The 25,614-nt window shown below is 35.8% G+C and overlaps 1 protein-coding gene across 4 annotated transcripts in view; it reads left to right on the top strand.

Moving 5' to 3' along the window:
- SIPA1L2 (signal-induced proliferation-associated 1 like 2) overlaps positions 1-25,614 on the top strand; it is a 107,891-nt gene that overhangs the window by 15,442 nt on the left and 66,835 nt on the right. For all 4 annotated transcript variants that reach the window (XM_014951021.1, XM_014951022.1, XM_014951023.1 and 1 more), the window contains exons 2-5: positions 8,122-9,834; positions 16,114-16,247; positions 17,486-17,674; positions 22,662-22,836. In XM_014951021.1, the coding sequence (XP_014806507.1) occupies positions 8,370-9,834; positions 16,114-16,247; positions 17,486-17,674; positions 22,662-22,836 (1,963 nt within the window). In that variant the 5' untranslated portion in view covers positions 8,122-8,369. The remainder of the gene's footprint in view (positions 1-8,121; positions 9,835-16,113; positions 16,248-17,485; positions 17,675-22,661; positions 22,837-25,614) is intronic.

Raw genomic sequence — 25,614 nt, forward strand, 5'->3', positions numbered from 1 at the left:
TGCTTAACCAACAGTGGACCGCAGTTAAATTTTTCATACTTCCTCATAGCGTTATTTCTTATGTGTTCAGAAAGCTATTTAAAGCTAAATTCCTGATTATTAAATTACTGACTATTTCAGTAAGTCATCTGAACTTGACTTCTTTTTCCAAATTTTTTGCATTTAGGCCCTGTATTGTAAAGTTAAGAAGATGATAGCATGGTTATGATAGCTTGTTAGCTGTCATCTTGTGTCAACCCATATAAGACTTTTTTCAGAATCCAAAGAAAGACGTAAGACTGATGGGGGCCAGGGGGGAAGGGAGAGCGTAAAGAAGTAAGAGTCCTGAATTATTAAAAACTTATTTTTATTGTTGTGGCTTTTTTAAGGCTAGTTTACTCATTGTCACCATGCTAAGAATCAAGACATTTGTTTTAATGTCTGTCTAACAGGAAGGGATACAACACTGAATCTGTGTCCCTTAACCCCAGTCATGATGATGACTTTGTATGGAAAATGCATATGTATATAATGAGAAGTCATCTTTTCAATCTAGGAAAATTAAGTCTTCCTGATCTAGCTCAAATTTTGAAAACTGTATTTCTGCACTGTAGTTTTGAAGACAGTTATTTTCTGAATGAGTATATAGCGTATTTTCTCAGCAGGACAATTGTAGAAAGTTCTCTGACATGCTTTAACTTAATAGACTAGAGGCATAACTGTAGAGCAATGATTACTCCATCTTATTGGGGGGTTTGCTTTGTTTTGGTTGGGGTTTTTTTTGAGGTGGAAGCAGAAGGAAGTGTTCCATAAAGTTTCCATAAAACTTTAACCAAAATTATTTTCTATTATGACCGTTTTAAGTCTCATTTATAATAAGTGGGGTTTTTCTTTTAGCTTGACAGCATTTTGATTCTGGATAAGATATCAAATGATCACTGAACAGATGGCAATGACTTTTTATTGCTATTAAGTTATGCTGAATTTGAGTGGAATGCTGAAAAATGAAAAACAATATTCTGCTAGCAACTCTTTCACTCCAGCTACTGTTCTTCTATCTAGAATTATGAGAAAAGATTATTATCATCAAAAAACCTGTGACTCTACAAAGTGCAGAACAAGTGGCCTAAAGGTTGGCTGTTGTAGAGAGGCGCTTGTCTGCACAAGCTCTATTGCTCAGTGCCAGGTGATCCAGGCTCAATTGCATGTGCTTGGAAACATCATGTGGACTGAAGTCAGCAAGTTACTTGGTAACTACCAAGATATTTAATGTACTCTGTTAATATTATGAAATCTGCTTTCCAATTTACAATGTAAAATTAAGAACAAAATTATTCTTATGTAGTAAGACTCTATGAATTCAGTGTATTAGGGTCATCATAGACCTCAACATATTTTCTCTATATACAAAATCTCTTCTTTGATTCAGAAAGAAAGGATAAGAAAAAAGTGACATCTCTATTCTCAAAAAATAACTTCTTTAAAAGGTATTGATGTGCAGTGACATGAAGTAGTACTATAGAGCTCTAAAGCGATGCAGAAGTACATGAGAAGTTACTTGCTGACATCTGAAACTGCAGAACCCCAGTCAGTTTGAAAGTTCAGAAAACCGACCGGTAATATTATCAGTTTATGCTACCTCACAGTTCATGCCAGTTAATAAAGAACCAAGGTCAAACAAAAACAGTTTCCATAAAAAACAATCAAGATAAAGGCTAGTGTTTCCTTTAAAACTTATTTTCTTTAAAACTTATTTACTTTACTCAACCACTTCCTTCATTGTTACTAAGCAGAAACAAAGTTCAACCTTTTCTCAGTTACCTCTTGCAGTCCTTACAGTTTATATTTTTGAATCCACTTGAATTGAATTGAATGTCTGTTTCCATTGGGCGCCAACAGCCTTATTGATGGTAATTTGTCAAAACAGAAGATTTTGGGAATGGGATGTGGAGTTTGTGTCTCAAATTCAAGCTGTTGTGTCCCCATGATTAATATCCATGCACCCTCTTTGGTTTTCTCTTTCACCAATAGATGTACTGAGTTCGTCTTTTATTTTAAGGAGGCTCTTTCTTTCTATTTGAAAAAATTAGATGCCCTTAAAAGTCATATGCAGTATGTCTCATAATGCACTGGAGAGAGTATTTCTGGTGGAAGCAGCATTAGTATTGTTGTAGTGCTAAGCGTTTTGCTGTTTGGAGGTATTGGGTGCTCAAGTCATCCAGTCTGCCAAACTACTTTCTTTCCTGAAGAGGTAATGTGCATGTATGTAAATTATGTTCTGGATGTCATTTTAGTCTCCCTGTAGAAAACAAATCATTTAAAGCTCAACGAGTAGGGTTCTTTTTTGCTGTCCTGCCCTTTGACACCTAGGTTCCTAAGTGGAAAGAATGAAAGGAAACAAAGACAGTTTGCATTCTGTTTATTTTAAATTTTCACTGATAAAAGAACTTGACTGGCAGGTATATAGCTTCTATATGCAATTAGTAAAGACTGTCAAAAAATGGTATTGGTTAATAATGATCTATAAGGAGTTTGGTGCCTTTCCCGCTCCCCCTTGTACTCCCCTCATGGGATAAGAAGTGGTCAGTGCTTGCTTGTTTCAACCCTTCCCTGGAAAAATTCCTTGGTCTAAGACTTTCATGTTAAGATGTTTCCTTTTTACCTCATTAATTGCATTATGTTATAGGCTTTACTGTATTTTGTTATGTTCCACAATTTCAGTTAAAAATAAATTAACTGTATTGGGAGAATAAAAATGAAGGATTCTCAATATTTGTGTCAGTGGTAATTTTGCTATTGATTTCAACATAATTCTGATTTCACTCTCCTGCTTTACTTGGTTCAACCTGAACAAGACATAAATTTAATTCCAGTTTTGCAGTTAAACTCTGCATAGGTTGTATGATTGAGCTGTTTATAATAGACCTGTAAAAATAAGAGGATACTCAGTTTGTTCTGGAAATTGAATTAGCCTTAATGCATCTCAGTGTCAAAACTAGTGCTAATGGAACATAGAATATTGATATTAATATTCTAAGAAAATACAGTGCTAAATCACTCAGTCACAAATTTATCTAAGCGTATTTTTCAGTAACAGAAGGTGATTTCTAGCAGAAAGTTTAAAATCAGTGACAGTAATGCTATAGTCAGTAATAACTCTATATAAAACATTGATATTCGCTGAGAATCTAGGCTGTTAGATGAAAAGCTTAAACAGTAGTTATTAATGAAACAAAGCATGAATTGAGATAGAATGTGTAGGAGTGAATATTCAGGGAAAGTAATAAAAGATACACTAAAGAGAAGCTGTTGGAACTTTGTGGTAGGTATTTTTTGGTATAATGAGTAACACCAAAAGTAGTATATATTTTATAACTGCTTTTTTAGTTCTCATTAATAAATGACTGCAGTATATTGAAAAAAAACCTGCCAAAACAAAAAGCTCAAGCACCCCATCCCCACCCCTCCTTTCTGCCCCCCCTCCCCCAAATTAATACTCGTGAGTTTAGTATTTAGTAATTGGAAGGTGTGATTACTTAAATTATTTTATCTGGAAAAGCCAAGGTGACAGGTGGGGGATCTTGACCGTAAGACTAACACAAGTCTAATAGTTTTGAGGGGTCTGCTTTTTACTATTAGATCTTATAAAATCATTCGTGTAGATGATGTGAGCTTTTTCTCAGCCTTTGAATGAAGGAAAGCAGTTATGATTGGAGGTCTTTCTTTCTTAAAAGTAAAACACCTTCATTGAACGGTATCCAACAGCTGTGGAATTCAAAGTTCTAAAGATCCCTTGCTCCAACATTGCACGTTGCATCTCTGTCTCAGTATTTATCTTATCTGCCATTTTCTTTCTTGAAGGGAACTGTGTTAGAAGAACAGAGCATGGGGTTACCCTAAATCTTGTATCAGTCCCAAACCAATGTAATTTTACAGTTTTGGTAAGAAATGGGGTGGTCTTACACCAGCACCAAGAATCATGTAAGCTGTTGTCACTCTTAATCTCCTTCCCACCAACCTGCAAATCAACTAAGCTGTGGTAGGGTTGTCGGTGGGTTATTGTGTAGATACATTTCTGTAACACTGTAATTTCAATAAAGGATTCTCTTCAGTTTCTATTCTTGCATTTCTATTACAAGCAAAGTCTGTAAATGTGAAGAAATACAGCACAAGAAGTGTGCAACAAATATTGACCACACAGAAGCTTATATGTATTTCCATTAGTCAGATGAGAGGCTTCCCATCCTTCTTTTCCCTCTTGCCTATGTCTGCATATTTTTCAAGTATCTGGAATATGCATATGAGAAGTAACCATTTATACTGTAGTAGTTATAGCTTTAATTGTAAATTTGATGTATAACAATTTGAACCATTTTTTTCATGAGCTGTACTCATAATTTGTTCATTGTATTATTTCCAATCCATTTTCCACAGCTGCAATCTGAATAAGTGGCTCAATTATAGTTACTGTTATCCTTTAATATTCACTGTGCCTCATGGAAAACTTTGAAAGAAATATTCTATTTAAGACAATTATGCTTAAATATCATGGTTTTCTAAAGACATTTGCATGAAAACAAATGCATGAAGAACTCGTTTTCGTCTTTCATACTCCTGTCTGCAGTAATAATTCTCCCGCATCACATCATAATCAACTGTCATATGATCTGATATCATAGTTCACTGTGACCAGAATTTTCTGGCTTGGACACACAAATAATTAGCATGGCTTGAAAGCCAAGCGTAACCCTTATTTTGCTTCTGAAAATTGGATAGTTCTGATTTAGGAATCATTAAGAAATAACTGCAGTTAATAGATACACTGAAAATGCGTAAATGTAAAATCATTTGCCAATGTAGTCTGTTGGTTTTTTTTTTTAAAAAAAAAAGCAAACAAACAAGTTTGAACTTGCATTAAAAAACATTTTTGGTACGATTTTCTTCTTTTTCAAAAAATTGCTTATTTTTTTTTCCTAGTGATCATTTTAATTTTAGGAAATGATAACTTGTGACAGGCTTGTTCAGTGGGTTGTCTGGTTCAGAACTTGTGAAAATACAGGCAGCTTATGAACCACGTTCATTTCTCCTTTGCACTGTTCTTTTTCATTGCACTTAAAAGCATGGGCCTGAAGGCAGAATTTTCTTGCAAACTTCAGATTCCCATAAAGTAGCCATTGTATAACTACTACTCTGCTATACTAGCAAAATAACACTGCTACTCTAAGTGTTTCTTTGAAGAGTGGAAAGTAACCAGACTGAGCACACCGAAAATGCTGTGTAGAATCAATTGAATGCAAATGAGATGTCTGATCTTCAGCTTTTGGCATATCATTCCTGCATATACTTGTATTTTATCAAATTGCACTTCCCATTTTTTAAGATTAGCAGAGCTTGAGAATCATGATTTATAGAATTGTCATCTTGATAAATAGTAGAGATTAATGCTTTCATCCAAATTATGCATTCTCTTTAGGATGATAACATTACATAATAATAGGGGCAGATTTCCAAAGTCTTGATCAACAAAATGATCACAGAAAGACTTCTTAAATAATTCATTTCCATCTATCAAGGCTGACATGAGGCAGCGTTACCAAACAGCCTCCTTTTGACAGGATAGTCCAATAGTACAGTTCTTATTCATTGCTCTGCTACTGGCACGGGAACATTTGTGGGCACGTATCCAGGTCCCCAGGAAACTTGGAATCATTCCATGTTAAAGAACTGTAACTGTGGCTAACAAACCAGCTGCTGTATTGAGCTCAGAAGGAAGTCTTTGTAGCTGTGTGGAAGGAACTTAAGTTATTTGCATAACATCCAGCAGCCTTAGTGGGAAGGGTTGGCAGGAGCACAACAACAGGGTAGGCATCCAGCTTTTCTTTTCTGACCATATCTGTCAGGGAGTCCATTCCCAACTGCTAGGATGACCAAAAGAGAGAGAAGTGAAGAACTTGACTAAAAGGACTTTACAGGTCTGAAGAGAAGGGTACTCGTGATCATATTGACGGCATCCTTTGTGGAAATAATAGTTAAACCAATTTTGCTTGCTGAATTAAATTTATAATAAACAGTATCAACATCTATAGTGGAAAATTTGTGAGTTGTTGAATTCTTACTATGGAGAGAGAGAAAAACCTTAAAGAACAGCGAAGTAGAAGAGAATATAGAGCTATCCATCAGCATAGGTCAGCCTTCAACCTGTTGTACTGAGCTACAGAAACTTATAGGAGTAATCAGTACCAAAATATACATTTATATTAAAAACAGACAATTTCTTTCAATTAGGCCAACTTCAGATTTAAAAAAAAAAATAAAAATTTACTAGTATACCTTAAATGTACTGCATCACATCTTCAAATATTCATATTTCCTATCAAATGTAAATCTACAGTTCCAAACCAAGTATTTCTTTGGTCTTCTGTCACACCAGCCTTCCAGTGATAAAAAAAACCAATTCTCTCTTTAAATACTACCTTTTGCAATGTACCTTTGTTTTAAACTACTCAGGCTGTACTTCATCAAGTATTTAAGCTAACACTGCCATACAGGCTCTCTCCTGCCTTCCACAAATACTGTTTTTGAGGCCAAACAGTAAATCACACTGTGGATTTGGATTGAAAAGAAATGGGGTTTGTTTCTCTGGACATGTCAGTTGAGTGAACAATATTTTACACTCCTGTAAGGAACCAAAACCTTTGTTTTAATTGACATCATTGCCCATCGAACAGGAGTTCTGTTGAATTTGTATGTAGTGAACATAAGCTACAAAGTTATACTGTCATCGTTACCCATTCCTTCTAACAGAGAAACCTGTAACTCTACTGTAATTCTAACTTGTGTTTGTTAACCCATTTCAGTAGAATAATCCTAAAGTTTGCTGTATCCAATAGAACTTTGTGTTGATTTCTGACAAGCAGAAAAAACGATCTTTCAAGTTTTAATATATATCATTCTTTTGCCCCTCTGCCTCACCTTCGTCTCTTTTTTCTTTTTTTTTTTTTTTTAAATTGAAAATTTTTATGTTGTTACATGTAGGGGAAAAAATGCTTATCTTCTGAGCTCCTCTTACCTCTGACCTTTGTTTTAAGCTCTGAAATATGTGTCTTATGCTTATTTGTATCATGTTTAAACATCATCATATTGGTGTTTTTATTCAAGGAACAAAAGCTGAAAAAGAAGTATATAACATGCTGTCTTGTCTCTTATTTTACTCTGGTTTTATGCAGTGGGTTAGAGGATGGGCTCTGCCTGCAAGCATGAGTCATGGTCATTCTAAATACTATTAAAGCCATTGAAGAATATTTTTATATCATAACAATTCCTATTTTGTAAGCAAAGTAACACTTATCAATAGGGCTACTGTCTTTTCTTATTTGCGGAAAACAGCAGACATGATATTTAGCGTGAGTTAACAGTCTAGGTTCCCAACCAAAGGAGTATAATGTAACAGGAAAAACTATAACTGTTTTACACAGCTAAATATTAGTTGACACTCCAAATGAAGAATGTAAGTAAATCTCCCTTTAGGGAGAGAGAGGGAGGGAAAAAGTGAAATACATTTATTCACTGAATTAATCATAGTGGAGAGATTACTTACCCATAAAATGTTTTAAATGCAACAAACACTTTTCTTTGTTAAGGTCCTATGTGTTTCATGTATCTTGCTTACATTTTCTACCAGTCTTGCCCCAGTAACTCCTGGGTGTATTAGTCAGTTTCAAGTAAAGTTGAAAAAGGTGTTTTAGAGATGGCAATGCTCTTTCATGTTATGCAAAAAAACCCCAGTGATTAGACAGAGAATAGGCATCTGTGTTGCTGTCGGCATTGAAGGAAATGCAGAGAGAATTGTATGAGGCTGTTCTGCTTGGCAGAACCTGGTCTGCTGTTCAGTGTGCGTGTACTGATTAGCCCATGAGAGAGATGCAGGTTCAAACTGCTCGCATCCTGTGGGCATCATATGGGAAACTGGGATTATTGAATTTGTTGGGTTTTAGGAGGCAGAGGATAGAAAAGCCATACAAAGCAAGTCTTGTTAGTTCCAGTTTCATGTGGTGATATGTATATACAAGCAACTTTGGAAGCTTACTGTTATTGACTGCAAACATTTTAATACACTTCTTTCCTTTTTTTTTTTTTGTACAGATAAAAGAAAAGAAATTTGACTGGATTAATACTGAACTGAATGCGTCTGAACTGAAGGAAATGTTTTAAGATTGCTCTCCTGACGGAAGTTGTACAAAGTTGTACACTGAGGTTTCTGCTTGCACTTCTGGGAAGACTGTAACTGTATTTTTATATTGCAGTTTATTGGCCATAAAAAGACAATGTAATAAAAAAAAAGTAACAGTAAATTTACGCAATAGTAGTGATTCCCCTCCCACAGACTGGACATGAGTGATCAAAGGTCTTTGCAAGAAGATAAGCACAAAGTTAGTAGGACTTCCTCAAAATTCAGGGAGTCTTCAAGAAGCATGCAATCGGATGATTATTTTGCTAGAAAACTTAAAGCTTTGAATGGTAGCATGGGTCCTCCTGTTTCTTCAAATGCATCTAGCAAAACTGAAAATAATCAAACAAATGGTACACCAGCTGTGCCTAAAATGGGTGTGCGAGCAAGGGTATCTGAATGGCCTCCTAAAAAGGATTGCTCTAAAGAGCTGAGTAAAGCTGCTTGGGAAAACAGACCTCCAGCCAGTTATGAAGGTGTTGGCCCAGTACTTCCAAATGGACAAAATGACCAAAGTGATGGACAGCAAGAAGAGCTGGAATTGGAATTTACAGAGGGAAAATATTCGATTGGAGATCTTTTTGTTCATTCCCCTCAAAGGGGGCTTCATCCCATAAGGCAAAGAAGCAACAGTGATGTGACAATAAGCGATATTGATGCTGAAGATGTGTTGGACCAGAATGCTGTTAACCCAAATACTGGAGCAGCTCTTCATAGAGAATATGGCAGTACCTCTTCAATTGATAGACAAGGCTTGTCTGGAGAAAATTTTTTTGCAATGCTAAGAGGATACCGAGTGGAAAATTTTGAACATAAACCCCTTGCTCCGTTTGGATTTTCTGAGTTTTTCCACTGTGACCCTACAGTTTCTCCAAGTCTACATGCTGCTGCGCAGATTTCCAGGGGAGAATTTGTCAGGATTTCTGGCTTGGATTATATGGATAGTGCCCTACTTATTGGTCGAGAAAGGGAGAAGTCTTTTAAGAGGAGACTAAAATCAGAAGCAGTAGAAACATCTCTATTTAGAAAATTGCGAACAGTTAAAAGTGAGCATGAAACTTTCAAGTTTTCATCTGATCTGGATGATAGACTTGACAGAAGTGTTCGTTCTTGGAACTGTCAGAAATGTTTTGCACATTATGATGTTCAGAGCGTTTTGTTTAACATAAATGAAGCAATGGCTACCAGAGTAAATGTAGGAAAAAGAAAAAATATAACCACTGGGGCTTCAGCTGCATCACAAACTCAGATGCCAGCAGGCCAAACGGGAAACTGTGAATCTCCTTTGGGAAGCAAAGAGGACCTCAATTCAAAAGAGAATTTAGATGCTGATGAGGGTGATGGGAAAAGCAATGATTTAGTATTGAGTTGTCCTTACTTCAGGAACGAAACTGGTGGGGAAGGAGATAGACGAATTGCACTTTCTAGGGCAAATTCAGCATCTTTTTCTTCAGGTGAAAGTTGTTCTTTTGAGTCCTCTCTGAGTTCCCATTGCACAAATGCTGGTGTTTCAGTACTGGAAGTACCAAGAGAAAACCAGTCCATTCACAGGGAGAAAGTGAAGCGTTACATCATAGAACACATTGATCTTGGAGCATATTATTACCGCAAGTTCTTCTATGGAAAAGGTAAATTTGTCTAATGAAACTGTTCTGAGATGTTCATGCCTTAGATTTAAGTTGCTTAGTAAAGATTTTTTTTTTTCGTCCTTCTTCTCTATAGAGAGACCTAAGTATTACAGAGGATCCTGAAACTTTTTACTAAAATTAAGCATGTTATCCTTGCTATCCCAGAGGGATATTCAACAACCAGTGGGTTATTTATAAAGTTATGCAATATTTGTGTAAAGCATGTAAACTAACTTCTCTGAACCAAACTTTCTGTGTGGGTGGGAGGAAAAGATGACATTTGTATCCAGTAAATGCACTGGAAATACTGATACTTAGAGTGGAAATCATTATTTCCCAAAAGGTGCCTCCAAAAGAGAAGGTTTTATTAATGGGGTTTCTGACTCCCTTCTAGATTCTGCAGTCTTCAGGTGTCTCTTGGGGCCTTTTCTACTGTATGGATGTATACATACTCCTTAAACAGAGAGCTGCTGATGACGTTCAGTTTTTCAGCTTAAAGAAGGTGGTTTTATACCTTTCTCCTTGCCTTTTCCCCTACTCTTTTAGGGTATGTTCACACTGCAAAGTGCCAGGGTACTTTTTTTGGCAGAGTAGTTATCTTGGCTTGAATTATTATTCAGATAAACTGTTTTCACTTTATGATCTACTTTGGCTGTCTGTATTCCATACAAAACACCTGTCTCTGTCTTTTCTTTATTAGGCATTACAGCTCAGTCTTTTTGCTGTTATAAAAAGAAAAGAAAAAAAATCTTCTGTCCTTAAAGGACTGTTGGTTACGGCCTGAGTCTTCCTGAAATCATACTTCCTCTGCTTTTTAACTATGTTTGAACAGCAGGAAATAAGCACTGTGCTGTACTCCTTCATCCTGTGATCCCTTCCAAGGGACTCAAAAGAGGATGCAGTACAATGCTTGTTTTCACAGTACAGTAGACACCTAGAACATGTTGGCTGTAAAAACACTGTATTTAAAAGACAAGAAAGAAAATAATCTGGCTCTGTCATGGAAGAATGAGATCCAGAGCTAAGGCAGTAAATTCAGTGGTTCAAAATGGCTTTTAAGCTAGGCAGATTGTAAAGGATCAAAAAGTGTTGAGGGAGTCAGAGTGGAAGAGAATGAAGGGAAACTTCTAACAAAAGGGTGGCATATTTTTTGAGGGGCAGAAAGAAGAAAAGATTGGCATAGATGGAAATGAAATGAAGATTGTTAATGGACAAAGGGGGGGGAAAAAAAGACAAGGATTAAGCCAAATGAAAGAAGACTTGTTTGTGAAATACTTTTATCACAGATGTTACAAGTTCTGAAGGGCTGAACATCTTTTGTGAAGAAAAATCTTGTCAGATTATAAAAATAAAATACAAGGAGGACTCAAAACTGTTTTAAATAATATACTATAAACAAACCTGATGACATTTCTGGAAAGTTGATATGAATGTAGTTTTTAACTAACTTCTGTTCTGGTATGATGTATATATGATCTCTTGACTAAGTATAAAGTATGTTTATATTAATATAGTACTAAAAAGTTAAGAAATAGTATCGGAGAGTTTTATCCTACATAGTATATAATACTTGGAAACTTGAATTGTTATTGTCCTTGTTACTAATTGTTCTGTAGGTAAAGTTCTTCAAAAGTAAATATGATGTGATGCATTTAATATCCAGTGTTAAATTTTTACTCTCTCACTTTTACAATGATGTATAAGCCATGCCTTGTTCCACATTATCTTCCTATAGAGCTGTAACAGAAGCTACATGAGAGAAATCTGTATTGGATGGCTCTTATGAGTCAGAGCAAACATACTAACGGAGCTAAAAACTTAATTTTCTATACCTGTTATCTCAAGGGATGCAGCATGTAAGGAATCTTCAGATTACATCCAGCTGAACACAGTTCTCACATAAGCAAAGTTTATTGTGGATAGAGGAAATAAAAAAAGGCATTTTGCCTTGGGCACCAAAATGTCTTGCTGCTGTGCTGATCTCCCGTATATGAAAAAGTGACATTTATATGCATACTGAGTCTTACTTGATGCTCTTCCATGACAGTGAGCGATCCTAGCTGATTGTTCATTGAATTGTAGATTTAATAGCACAGTTGAATTTAGCAAAATAATTGTGGAAAGATGAAATAAAAATTTAGCAAACAATAGTCACTTGTATATAGAGACATATGTAATGCCACTGATTTTCTTTGCCCTGAACAAGATATCTCTGAAAAAGAAACAACTTTCTGAATATTTGATTTAATTCACAGTTTTATAATTGGCACTTGTCAGCGTACAAGTTTTATTTCTGTTTTAAGATGCATGGAAGAAACACCCTGGCATGTGTAGCACTAATTATTCCATTCCCTTTCAAGAAATGAGAGATTTGGAATTCAGTGTTGCCTTAAATGAGCTGTAGTTTTTTCCTGCATATTTATAAGCTTTGTAACTATTGTTAAAATCAAGTCCAACACGACTGATGTAAAATATGTTAATGTTTATGGAAAATATCTTCTCAGTTTTCAGTTAAGGTTTGAAAAACCTGGAATATTTTATTTTATCTCATGGTTTTGTTTTATTAATGGTGTTCTTTAGTGAACTATATTTTTGTGGGATAAAAGGAGAACGGAAAAAAGCTATGTTGATTTTAAAAAAGGGTAATTGAAATATACTTTTATTATCATTGTTTTGTTCTTTTCCCCTTGTGCAATTATCCTCATAATACCTTGAGACTTGACTGTTATTAGCATGCTTTTTGTTTGAGGGATGCTTGCAACCATTCCTTAATATCTTATTGTATCTACCTACTGATACGAAACTGAAAAAATGTCTTAGAAGAAGTGTACAGGCTTAGCAAGCTTTTGGTATTAACTTAGTTTTATATAAGTAAGACTTTAGTACTAGAAGAAAACTTGACAATTATTCCTCAAAATGAAAAAGTGAAAAATGAACAGTATTTTGCTATCTCTCTTTAAAGAGCTAGAAAATAGCACTTATTTTCTTCTCTTCTCTCCAGTTAATACTTTTAAGTCAACAGAAATACATTTAAATGAGCATAATGAGTTTGTACTTTATGAGATTTTTTTTTCAAAAAGTGCCTTGAATTAAAAATGTTTTCCCCAAATCCCAGAATATCAGTAACCATGCTATTCTTTCATTTACTTAAGCTTCTTTAATTCCCATTCTTGAAACTGTTTTATTTAATTTGTTTTTAATGTACATAAGCAATGTCTTTGGGTTTGTGTCTTTAATATTCTACAAGAAATAAGCAGATACCTGCCAAGCTTGCATTTTTCTGCTCAGTAATACTGCAGCCAAGAAATCTAGTAAATATGTAATACCCTTTTCTAGATTTATCTCAAAATTGAAGGCTATAGAAATCCTAAGAAGTTTATCTTTTGTCAAAGCCTGAATATGCAGCTGTGGGGAGTTTTTATGTTGTTGAAAGTCTGAATCTCTCTCTCTCTGGTCTGTAAAATCCTGTTCCATTTGATAAATTTGGCCATTAAGGCTCAAAGCTTTAATTTAATACTGGGAAGTCCACAAAGTATAATTTATCCATGTAGGTAGAATTCCCGGGATGGGGAAAGGAATATATTTGGTGAGCATGAGTGAAAAATTTAAGGTCTGTGCACCTTTGATCCAAGTTCCTTCCAAAAGGAAGGATCCCTTCCAAAAAAAGAGTGCTAGTTGTAATGTGCTGCTGCTCATTTTCTCTCCAGTGGGAGATGGACTGTAACCACCAACATACTTTATAGATAGATTTTTGAAGGGCTACTGGAAACTTAATTTAAACTAGATTTGACAAATAAGACTGTCATTTATGCAGAGATAACTTTTATCTTTTTGTATCCATTCTGAGAGTATGGATGACTTCTCAGTAAGACATTTTGCCAAAACTTCCTTACATAGTTCTATAAATACATTGTATCAAACTAGCTCAAAAATGCTAGAAAATGGTAGCAAAGTGGTTTTAATCCAGACAATCTTAAAAGGGGAAATTAGTCTATTATTTCATTGCTATTTAAAATACAGATTTATAGCATAAATTGGATTGGAAGACATTTCTGGAGGTCATTCAGTCTAATTACCTGTTTAAAGCTACCTTTAAAGGTAGGTTCTGAATAGGTTGCTCAGAATCTATTCCCCTTTAGCTGTCCGTTTAGCTTTTGACCATCTCTAAGAATGGAGATTTCACAAGTTTTCTTAGCAGCCTTTTCCTGTGTTTGATTTCACCCAGTGAAGGGCTGCATCTTTTGATGGTTCCATCTAGTCCTTTCTCTCTGTACCTTGAAGAGGAGTCTCTCTCCTCTATAACGCCCCATCAGCTAGTAGGATCCTGCATTTATTTCCCCCCTTAACCTGCTGTTCTCCAGGCTGCACAAGCCCATCTCCTTCAGCCTCTCCTCATCTGTTGTATGCTCCAGGCCCCTAATTGTCTTGGATGTTGTTTGCTGGCCTTGTCCCACTCCGTCCAAAACTGGACACTGCTCCTTATGTGGCCTCACAAGTGCCGGAGAGACATAATGGCTTCTCCTGACCTGCTGGTATGCTCTTGTTAGTGCAGCCCAGAGTGTGTTTTAGCTTTCACCTTTTCAGGGCGTTCTGCTGGGGCGTTCTTACCGGGGTTCCCAATCCTTTGACGCAGAGCTGCTCCTGAGGCAGTTGGTCCCCAGCCCATGCTGTTGGATGAGCTTGCTCTGTTGCAGAGTATGGGTTTACGTTGGTCTTCATGACATTTTTGTCAGTCTGTTTTTTCTGATTGTCAAGGCGGAGAGTTTATTTTAACGTCAGGTCGAAAACTTCAGCGGGTTAGGAGTTGCTTCACATGCAGCTCAGCTGTCCCATCTCAGCAGCAGCCCCCAGGGGAAGGGGAGAGTGGGCAGTGAAGCACAGAGAGCCTACAGCTATAGGACTCTGCCTGTGCGGATGAGTTAACCTCCTTTGCCCCCTTTTGTAAAACACTGTAAGGTTTAGGCATTCAAGTATGTGCCCTGTGCACACATTGCTCATTTCTTAAAAGCCTGCCCGTTATTCCCCGTGGTCTGTTGCACCCAACTACAGCCCTGATCTCCAATACAGGAATTGTTCTTCTTGAGCTTGGTCATGTACATGAATTTGCTAAGGATGCATTCCATTCATTCATTTAGATAATTTAAAAAAATATTGAACAGTAACAGCTCCACTATCAACTTTTGATAAACCTTTCAGTAACTGGCCACTAACTGGAATTTGTATTACTGATCATAGTCCTTTGAGGCCAGCTGTCCAGCCAGTTTATGTCCACCTTGTAATTTGCATGTCCAAACCATGTCTTTTCAGTTTAGCTACATGCATGGAGACTGAAAGCATTGCTAAAATACAAGTAGGTGACATTTGTTGCTCCTTCCTCATCCATAAAGCCAGTTGTCTCATTGTAGAAAGCAACTGGGTTGGTCATGCATGATTTGCGTTTGGTAAATCTATGCAGGCTATTTGTAAGCATCTTTTTGTTCTTCATGTGCCTGGAAATGTCTTCCATGAGACTTTGTTCCTTAATCTCCCTGGGAACTAAGGTTTATGGTGACTAGTCTATAGCTTCCCAGACCCTCTTTCTTGCCCTTTTTAAAGATGGGTGTAACCACTCATTATGACCTTTCAAAGGTGATAAAGACTGGCCTTACAGTAGTTCCCTCAGCATGTATCCCTGTTTGGTCCCATGAACTTGAGTGTGCCTAGTCTGTTTAAATAGTCGCTAACTTCTGTCAGTAGCACTTTACTCTGCCAGACTGAGCCAGGTGGCTTAAGGATGAATTTAACTATTCATCAAAGACGAAAGAGTTACTAGCCTCAGTTTTCACTTCAAACTAAGTTGCTGCTTTGAATGTAAAGCTTTAAAATAAGAATAAATTGAATTAAATGAAGGAAGCTACGTAGCACCTTATTTGTTTGAAGGCTTCTAGAAGAAGACTTTATGTAGATACAGTTTCTTCAAATAGTTTCTTACAGCACCAAGAAAAACCATTAATTTCTTAGTAACAAAAAAAGCAAAAAATGATTATTTCGTAGTAGCAGCAGTTGCAGTAATTTGAGTTATGTGGTATCAGTGACCATTCCGCTCATCAAAATTTGCATTTTGTGATTTATGTACTCACTGTGCAGTTTGGAAGATCAGTGTATTTACAGATCTTATAGTTCAATTAAAAATAATACTTTTTTCTTGCTGCAGAAACACTTAATGAGATTTGATGAATATTTTCTAGGAGACTCATAATTCATTATTCTCTCCTCTCTTCATTCACTCTTGTGCAAAAGAGCATCAGAACTACTTTGGAATAGATGAAAATCTTGGACCTGTAGCAGTCAGCATCCGGAGAGAGAAGGTTGAAGATGCTAAGGAGAAAGAGGGATCTCAGTTCAACTATCGTATAGTTTTCAGGACAAGTGAGGTAAGGTTCTTTCAGTAATTCTGCAAAGGAATGGAAAAATTAACATAGAGTTTAAGATACTAGTTGTTTGTGTGTGGATATGTTGCTAACTTTGAAAGTAAATCTGTTAATGGGAAAGGGATGCTTCTTGTACCATTAGTCCTCTTCTGTACTGCATAAAATTTTTCTCTTTTTAAGCGGGCACCCAAAGGGAGATAAGTTGGCTGAAGGGAACTGCAAGGGGCAAGCAAGGGAACAGATGATAAAAACAAAGCAGAAGATAAGTTTGGATGAAGGAGCTTGATGTTAAATTTCTAATGATAGAAATAAAATATTAAGAAATGTAGGGGGGAAGGGAGGGGGAAAAATATGAAAGCTTTTTGTGTTTTGTTTCAAAATACTTTCTTATTGCCTTTTTTTTTTCTGAGAGATGTTCTTATATACTTCTACACTCATGTTTTGTGGAAGGAATATTAATATGTTGATAAAAATAATTGCCTTCTTTGAAAAAATAGCTCACTTGTGATCATTGCGGAAGGACACATCTCAGCTTCCATTTCCACCTAATTTGTGTCTCTTGCTAATTTCTTCTTTATCACAACAACTAGCTTTCATTTTTATGGCTTTATGACTATGGCTTTTTTGTTGTGATTAGGACATAGAGAGAAGTGTTAGCTAGACTTCCTGTATCCCTGGGCTCATGCACTTGTACAAACAGATACAGAAACAGATATATATATAAATTATTTTTTTAGGCTAGGTTTTTCTTTTACTGCCAAAAAGAAGTGTTTCTGTATGTATCTGTGGAGAGGTGATTATGCTGTGTCACTTCTAAGAAATTACTGTCTTTTTGCCAAATCTGATGAAGGTAAAGCAACATGGTTTCAAAAATAGGTGGATGCGTTAAGTGAAGGTGGCATTAGCTGTGGTTTACCTCACCTTTCCAGACTCTCATTCAACTATCATGTCTGCTAGGGTAGTATGGCATCAAAATTAACAATTTTTAGTTTTCCTGTTAGTAAGATCATCAGTGTATTTATTTAAACAAAAATTACATTTGTCACTGAGACAATATGAGCCTGTATCCTCTTTAAAAAGTTATTTAGTAATCTTTTCACTGATTACAAAAATTAAAAATAGGGATCTTATTCTTCCCATTGTTTCTTCCATGCTTTTGCCAAAACCTGAAGTTTATATCTTTAAAAGTCATTGTAGTATGAGAACTAAAAAATGTTTTGTTTGTTTTACCTTTACTGCAGCTTACTACACTTAGAGGAGCAATTTTAGAAGATGCTATACCATCTACTGCTCGGCATGGCACAGCAAGAGGTCTGCCTCTCAAAGAGGTACTAGAGTATGTAATACCAGAGCTGAGCATTCAGTGCCTGAGGCAGGCTTCCAACTCACCCAAAGTACCTGAACAGCTGCTTAAACTGGATGAACAAGGGGTATGTAGCACATGACTTTTCTTTAACGACTATTCATTTAAATTAAAAAAAAAAATCTTAAAATATTTTGCAGGCAATGTTAATAAACATGGATCTGTAATGCACACCACTCACTCTCTTGGTTTTAGAGATACTTGTGTTCTAAGCAAATTATTTTTAAAATGCATTGCAGCTTAGGAAATCTCTTTAGATGACTGAGTGAGAGAAAGATTATATCTAAACTTCTAACAATGGTAAGAAGTGATTTTCACAATCTGTATTTATACTTTAATGTGTACGAGTGCTGAATGCAAATGAAAATACATCTAACATTTATATTGTGTGTAGATAAGGAGGCAAAAGAATATAAAGTATTAAGCTAATCTGAAACTTTAGGTTGGTTTTTAAAATAAAATTTTATGATTAACTCGCAGTAGTCTTATTAGAATAGAATACTTCTGGGTTCAAACAACTGAAACTGTGATTGAGACTAATGAATTAGCTGCATGGCAATGAAATATTCATATGGCTTAAATTTGGAGAGAAAATGGTGAGGCTTATTGAGTTCAATAAAGTGAATCTGCTTCATTCAAAGTTAGTGATTAAATTTATAGCTTCTGAATATTCTGTGAAGGACAGGCTTGTGATGGCTTTTAAATCAATGTTTAAAACCGTGTTTTTAAAATTTTTAAAACCATGTTTTTAAAAAATGCTCGTTTAAAGTGAAGATTGCACTTTCTAGGCCAAAGCTAGTATCTGTCTGTTGAAGTTGAATCAGCTGATGGATCCAGTTGATTATGATGATGGTATAATTAATTTTTTAATGCTAATTCAGTTTTAAGTAACATCTGACATTAGTGGTATCTATCAGAATTCTTCTGTCTTCTCTTGTGGCTGTAAAAGTTGCTCAAAACCTAGTAAATGTAGACAGAGGAGGACAATTGTGGTTTTGGGTGGACTATTAAGCCAGTTATGCAAGTATATTTTACTGCTTTTCTTCACTGTAGTCTTTGAGGAGGACTTTTAATTGAAAACTCATTTTATGTAATGTCCTTATTTTTTCCTGTGTTTGTCAGTTCTTCTGGTAAAACAGTAAAGGGAAATCAGAAGCACTCAGTTCTGAATCTAGGAGTTCCTGATGTACTGTTGCTTTCTGCCTTTCCTGTTTGAGCTCCAGAGTGAGTTTAGGTTAGTCTAATAAATAATAGTCACTGCTCAGAGGGGCAGTATGTTTTAGGCAGTATAGAGTACTATTTTAATTGACCTGACCTGAATATTTCCCAAACTCACTGTAAGTATTTTCCACAAATTGTAAATGGAGATTGTCCGTTGAACTGTCCAAAGTACTACTTTAATCAATTTCTTTGTCAATTCTGAAAATTCAGTCCTGTTGTGAAATGGACTGTCACTAGGCAAAATGTAATATTAATGTATCTTATGTGCTGCTTATTATGAGATAATTGCTTGAACATAGACAGAAAGCTGTGCATAGAACTGGCATGAGATCCATTAATCCTCTTATATACTTGATGTTTTCAGTTTATTTATCAAGCAAATATAAAAAGTGTTATGCTTGGCAACTGAAGGTGATGAGTGGCTGAAGTGTCATGAATTTAAAAATATGAATCATGATCTAGAGGATTAATACTGTCACCAGAATAATGTCCATTTTCTGAAATGGTGCATTAAATGTTTGCATAGTTCCACAGCAGATTGAAGACTGTTACGGTGTTTTGATGTAATTTTCTACCAGTTCCATAGTTTTCAGTGAAATCTGGTATTGGATTATGAAGGAAATTTGTGACTAAAACCGTAGTAGAAAGTAGATGCAAATTGGATATACTGAAGTAGCTAAACAGGTTTAAAAATTATTTTGTGATGTCACATTATTAAATTTACATCACATGTAAAATTTCTAATTTAGAAATAGTGGAATCAGAACCATGTCTGCAATTATTTACTTTAAAAGACTTGAATAAGTGTGCACTACCATTTCAAGACTGGCAAACTGTATTAGTTTTAAATATTCTGGTAGTTACTCATGCCAGTTATATGTGACACATACTTTGGCTTTGTCAGCCTCTTCTTTACTTCTTTCTTAGTCATTGATGTTCTACAAGTACCTTAGTTTCTGTTTCTGCACAGTCGCCATGATCTTGACATGAGAGTTCTTTGGCTTAAGTATTCTAATTTCATAGTCATTAACACTCCTAGCACATGGGTAGGAGGTCCAGATTACTGCAAATGAGCTTGCAGGTGCTGCCTTGTTTAGGATTAGTGGTGTTGGTAGAATCAAATTTGTACTTAATTGCCTAGAGTTTACAGTACTTGTCCATGATGTGAAACCCTAGGATTAATTCCTTCCTTGGGCTGTGGAGTTTCAGATCCTCATCTTCAATGTCTCCTAGGACAGCGTTTAAACCGCGAGATGGTAGGTTATTCTGAAAGATAGAGGTACACTTCACTCCTGTTTGGAATTATCTTGATATTAATGAACAAATTCAGGAATGACTGGCTTCTTCAGAAAGACTGAAGTAGTATGATTGCATATTTCTAGACTGAATATTTTCCCCAGGTGCTTCTTTACTGTTAGTCGCTGCCCCAATTGTTGGTGGCTCAGTTGGCCTTCAACTTCTCCACTCCTCAGTTCTAATGTGAACTCAAGGAAATTAAATTAAATTCCCTGTGGCTTAAGCTAAACTGTTTGACACAGAGCTGGGATAGAGGTGGCAGTGTGCTCACAGTCATTTTAAGTCTCTGCTGGGAAGTGTCAAATAACAGTGTTGCTTCCTGTAATCTAACATTTATATGACCAGTTCTCTTCCAGTTTCCTTCATGAAATGTTCAGGCAGCTTTCCACTGAATGAAATAGTCACCAGTGTGCAATCTGGAACGTTTTGTTAAATACCTAACTCTCTTCCAAGCAGTGTTTCAAAATGGGGCTCAAACAAGGAAGCACTGTGGATGGATAACATCTGAAATGAAATGACAAGAGCAAGCTGGTATCTTAACCTTGCCCTGCTCCAGAGTTCACCGATCTGTCTCAGGCAGCTCCTACAGTGCATCCATAGCCAAAATCTCCTTTTCTGTCAGGTGGTCACCCCTCCCATTCCACATCAAACTTTGGCACAGCTCCTAGTTCTTCTGTGTTCTGTGCTGCCTGGGTGAAACCTTACTGCAGTGCCATTCCTCATTTCTCTCCTTACTAAGCCTGTTCTTTCTTCCTAACTGCTCCCTGGTCAGTGGCCTCCTGCCAGAGTGTGTTCCACAAGGGCTCACCCCTACACACGGCAGTTATCAAAAGGAGAGGATGGATTGGGGCTCATCAGAGAGGCAGACGGGCTGCCATCATACAGTATTCATTCCTGCCGTGCTGCAGGTTTTCTACACCAGTAGTCCAAATTCTTTAATGTGCATTGCCATGAATGTAGATCTGCTGAAATCATGGAGTTAAGGCCTGGTTGTACTACTTAAAATGAGAAGAAATTGTTCCACTCATAGGCTTAACATCATAGCAAAGAACTCCAAGCCTAATTGATGTTATGAAGTGTTTTGCTATTGACTTCAATAGTCTGGCATTTCCCTGTTGCTTCATTTTAATACATTTGCCTTTTGGGCATGAGATTCTTCATGTCAATTATTCTATCTATGGCCTTTAAAAATCTTCATTAACTTGTCCATCATGGGGATTTTTTGTGTGTTGGTTGTGCATGATGGTAAATAGTTAAATCAAGAATGCTGTCAAGTTAAATCTTGAATTGCATGGGAGACAAAGAATGAATACTAGCTTAAAAAAGCAGTAGTATCGTGAAAACACAGAAGACTCGGTTAGTAAAAGCAAAGTGAAAGCTTTTATTTCTCCAGGGGCGATGGGGATTTGGATAGTGGGGCCTTTTTTTGGTTTCCGGTTTTGTTTGGTTTGTGGGTTTTTTTAATTGACTTGCAATGGGGAAATGCAGCTTTTATTGAAGAGGGAAAGTTAAGGATTATTTGAAGTTTGGAGTGATATTTTTGACACTTTCTTCTTTCATATACGTATGTTTTCTAGAACTGACCTTTTACTATTCTCATAGCTTTTCCTCAAAATTGCTGTGGTAAAACGTCAGTGCAGTAGCATGTCTATGGATTGAGTTTTACAACATACTTAACGTGGCAGACCATGTGTTGCATATGACTAAGGTGAAGCAAACTCTTCTTGTCACCTTTGCTCTAATAGGAATATATACAGGCTTTGTGTAACACACATTAGACACTTATCCTGAAGTTTGATTAAGAGAAGTCTACAGCTGGAGAGTTGATTTGAGTCGTGAATATAGATGAATTTCTTAAGGGACTCTGGTGTGACTGATGGTCTCTGTCAGTTTGAAGCTCTAAAATTTGTCAGCTAAGAATAATAAGACTAATCCATTCACATGGAAGTTTCCTGTTTGTCATCTTAAGTGTGCATAAAAGCTAAGAGAGCAAGACAATACTGTGCTCAAGAAGTAATCATCTCTTTTTATACTTAACTTTTTATAGCTTTTATACTTATTTTTTTATAGAAGTAATTTATCTCTTTTCAATGTTCTAGAATTGAGACTCTAGTTTGTTTAACAAAACTGTTTAACTGGAATCCGTTTTCTAGCTTAAAGTATACTTCTGACAATTTTCATACTATAACATGCAGTAGAGTGTGCTTTTATAGATAACTATGTCAAAAGTCTTTGTGTGCTGCTTTTATATGTGTTTAGATAGTGACAATTCTGCATTTGTGTTTTCTTTCAAGGTAGTTATTGGATTTTTGGTGGATCTGTTCGTTGGTTTGGTTTTTTTAAATTTCTATGGTGACCTAATTTCCCAAATCAGAACACTTAGTTTTTCACTTTCCTATAACTTCTTCCAGGGGTTATAATGCTGTTAATATTTCAATTAATAATATTTCTTCTAGTATTGGCTTTCCTTTGCTTTTGTAATTTTTGTAATTTTTGTAATTTTTGTAATTTTTGTAATTTTTTTTTTTTAATTTCAGCTGAGTTTTCAACACAAGATTGGTATCCTTTACTGCAAAGCAGGCCAAAGCACAGAGGAAGAAATGTATAACAACGAGATGGCAGGACCAGCTTTTGAAGAGTTCCTTGATCTGCTGGGCCAGAGAGTGCGGCTCAAAGGATTTAGTAAATACAGGGCTCAGCTAGATAATAAAAGTAAGTCACATTTCCAACCCGTGGTAGAAATTATAATTATCCAGTTAATCTTCCACAAATCCTGTTTTGTCTTTTTATGATTTTAACTTTGGGTTTTGATTAGTAAGACTATATGGTAAATGAGGAAGATGAGGCATATATTAAGAGCACATGTCACACTTTGTCTGAAAGGTTATTTACTTTTTTGTGGCATTAGCAGTACTGAAAATCAAAGCAACTTAGTTCATTTGTTTGCACTTAATTAAAATCATACTATGTGAGTGATATTTTTTTATATATTTCAGGATTTCCCAGCTACACATTATCATCTTATCCTTAAAAAGGCAAAAAAATATATATATATTTCAAAATACGGAGTCATGACAAGGGACCATTTTCATTATTTCAACTAAACATTTTTGCTTCTTTTTAAACAACATACATATTGATGTTTATATTTGAGGAACAATCAAGTTTCCTCAGTTTTCTAGTTTTTCACACATGCACAGTAAGCACGTTATCAATTGGCAGTTGGTAAACATTCATCTACCTAACCACTGCATTATTACTGCCATTTCCTCAGGTCTTTCAGTTTCCTTAAGTGCAATAGTATAATTTAGTTGTACAAATTTGCTGGGTTTCGTAGCAAAAACAGGAACTGAAATATTGCTGTTAAAAAGTCAATGATATGTTAACACACTTATTAGCACTGCTTTTTACTGTCCTTAAATTTAACTGAACTCATTCTCAGTTTAGTATAGTTTTAACAGGATTTTGTCAACTGATCACTATGAGCTTTGATCTAAGGATATCTAGGTATTTATCTACTTTATTATACTATTTGTTTAGATATAAAGACTGGATGTAAGGAAGAATTTTTTTACTGTGAGGGTGGTGATACATTGGAACAGGTTGCCCAGAGAAGTTTTAGATGCCCTATCCCTGGAAACATTCAAGTTCAGGTTGGACAGGGCTCTGAGCAACTTGATCTAGTGGAAGATGTCCCTAGTCATTGTAGGGGAGTTGGAGTAGATGACCTTTAAAGGTCCCTTCCAACCCAAACCATTCTATGATTTTATGATTTGATTTGCATCCTTATTTTGTTGTAACTTGTGAACTACATGCTGAAAATAGGATTTTTTCTTTTTATGCTGTATATGGCCTGTGTACAGCAGAAAAGGCATATTTTCGTTTGCAAAGTACATCTTTCTAAACTATTAAATCCTGCTACTTGTGTGTGTATTGTACTTATTCTTCTAATCAAATGGGAATTTCCTTGAGCTGTTAAGAGATAAGCTACCAAGAAGAAGCTTAGAAAGATGTACTTAAAGGAAATTAAGGGAAGATCTTCTTTTCTTGCAAGGGATATTTTGCCTTTCAGGTAGTCACAGAGATCTAAAATTTGATAAGTCCTCTTACTTGCTTCTGTGTTCCTCCTTTGACTTATCTGATCTGGCCTGATTCTTAGGAATCTCTTGAGTGTTTTACTACTTCGACATCAGTCTTCATTTAACTGTCATGCATCTGGAATTATTTATTTTTTTAAATGGTACATTTGAACACTGATCAGTGTCAGATTCATAAAAGGATTTCTCTTAAACAAACTGATAGTGCCCTGCTAGACTGTCATCTCCTGTACAGCATAAGGAGAGAGGCTTAATGATTCGTCTCATAAATTTTTGGAAATGTCTACGGTGTGTATATTGTGGTTGGTACCCAGTGCAGATAAACTGTCCATAGGTCAGTCTCCAGTGGGAAATGAGATATGTAAAGTTGGTGATAAAACCTCATGCTTTTGCAATGAAGGGAGACCATCTTTGCAACTCGAGATCTTTCACAAGCTCCATCTCTAGTAGTGGTGAGGAATGGTGAAAAGTGTCCTGAATCCTATGACAGATTTTGATTTATGACTTACAAGGTGGAAAAGCTGCAGTTCCACAGCCCTGTCAACCTGCATAAGCACTGCATTTATTTTTATTAACATTATTGCCTCTTTGCTTAAATCCATGCTTGTTTCACTTTAATTATTCAGACTTGATAGAGACTATCGCATCCTATTTCAGTACAGAATAATCATAGAATCATAGAATGGTTAGAGTCGGAAGGGAACTTAATTTTTCAAATTAATGTGTAGAAATATTTATTAACAAGCTGTGGATGTCAGACTTCTGGGATGAATTGATAAATAGGGATGAAAAAATCAGAAGAGTAAGGCATGGTTTTTTTGGTTTTTTTTTTTTTTCCCTGATAAGAGCATGACCGAATATCACCTAGTAATTTTTACATGTGAAAATATGTGCTGGTCTGTCAAGCAAATTCAGTTTCTATATTTGCCATGCTTCAGCTGATTGGCAATGTGTATGTATCATTCAGTAACATAATTTTAATGTTTTACTAATGCTGTGTACCAGTAATGATATTGGCCTGACATAATATGTTCTCATGGTTTACAACAAACAGAGTGGAATTAAGAGAGTTCACAAAGATATACTCTTCAATTTTATATTAAATGTAAAACACTGACTTAATTAGCATCTTTTTTGTGTTATACTTGTTTTTTAATGTAATGGCACAACAAGTGTTAATGCATGTCATATTTATAATTTGATAATACATTGATCTGACTGCCTGCAGGTTCAGAATAGTGTAATAATTTCAACTCTAGTAGCTACATTTTGGGGAGTGTAATGTTTCAGTAATATTTCTTGCTCAGTTTTTGTAGGGTTCACTTTTATTTAGTTTTTCTATTCTCAAATGTTTGACTAACTGGGTTTTTTTTCTTTTAAAAAGATCATTATT

The sequence above is a fragment of the Calidris pugnax genome, unplaced genomic scaffold, assembly GCF_001431845.1.
Source record: "Calidris pugnax isolate Ruff unplaced genomic scaffold, ASM143184v1 scaffold24, whole genome shotgun sequence".
Classification (NCBI taxonomy): Eukaryota; Metazoa; Chordata; class Aves; order Charadriiformes; family Scolopacidae; genus Calidris; species Calidris pugnax.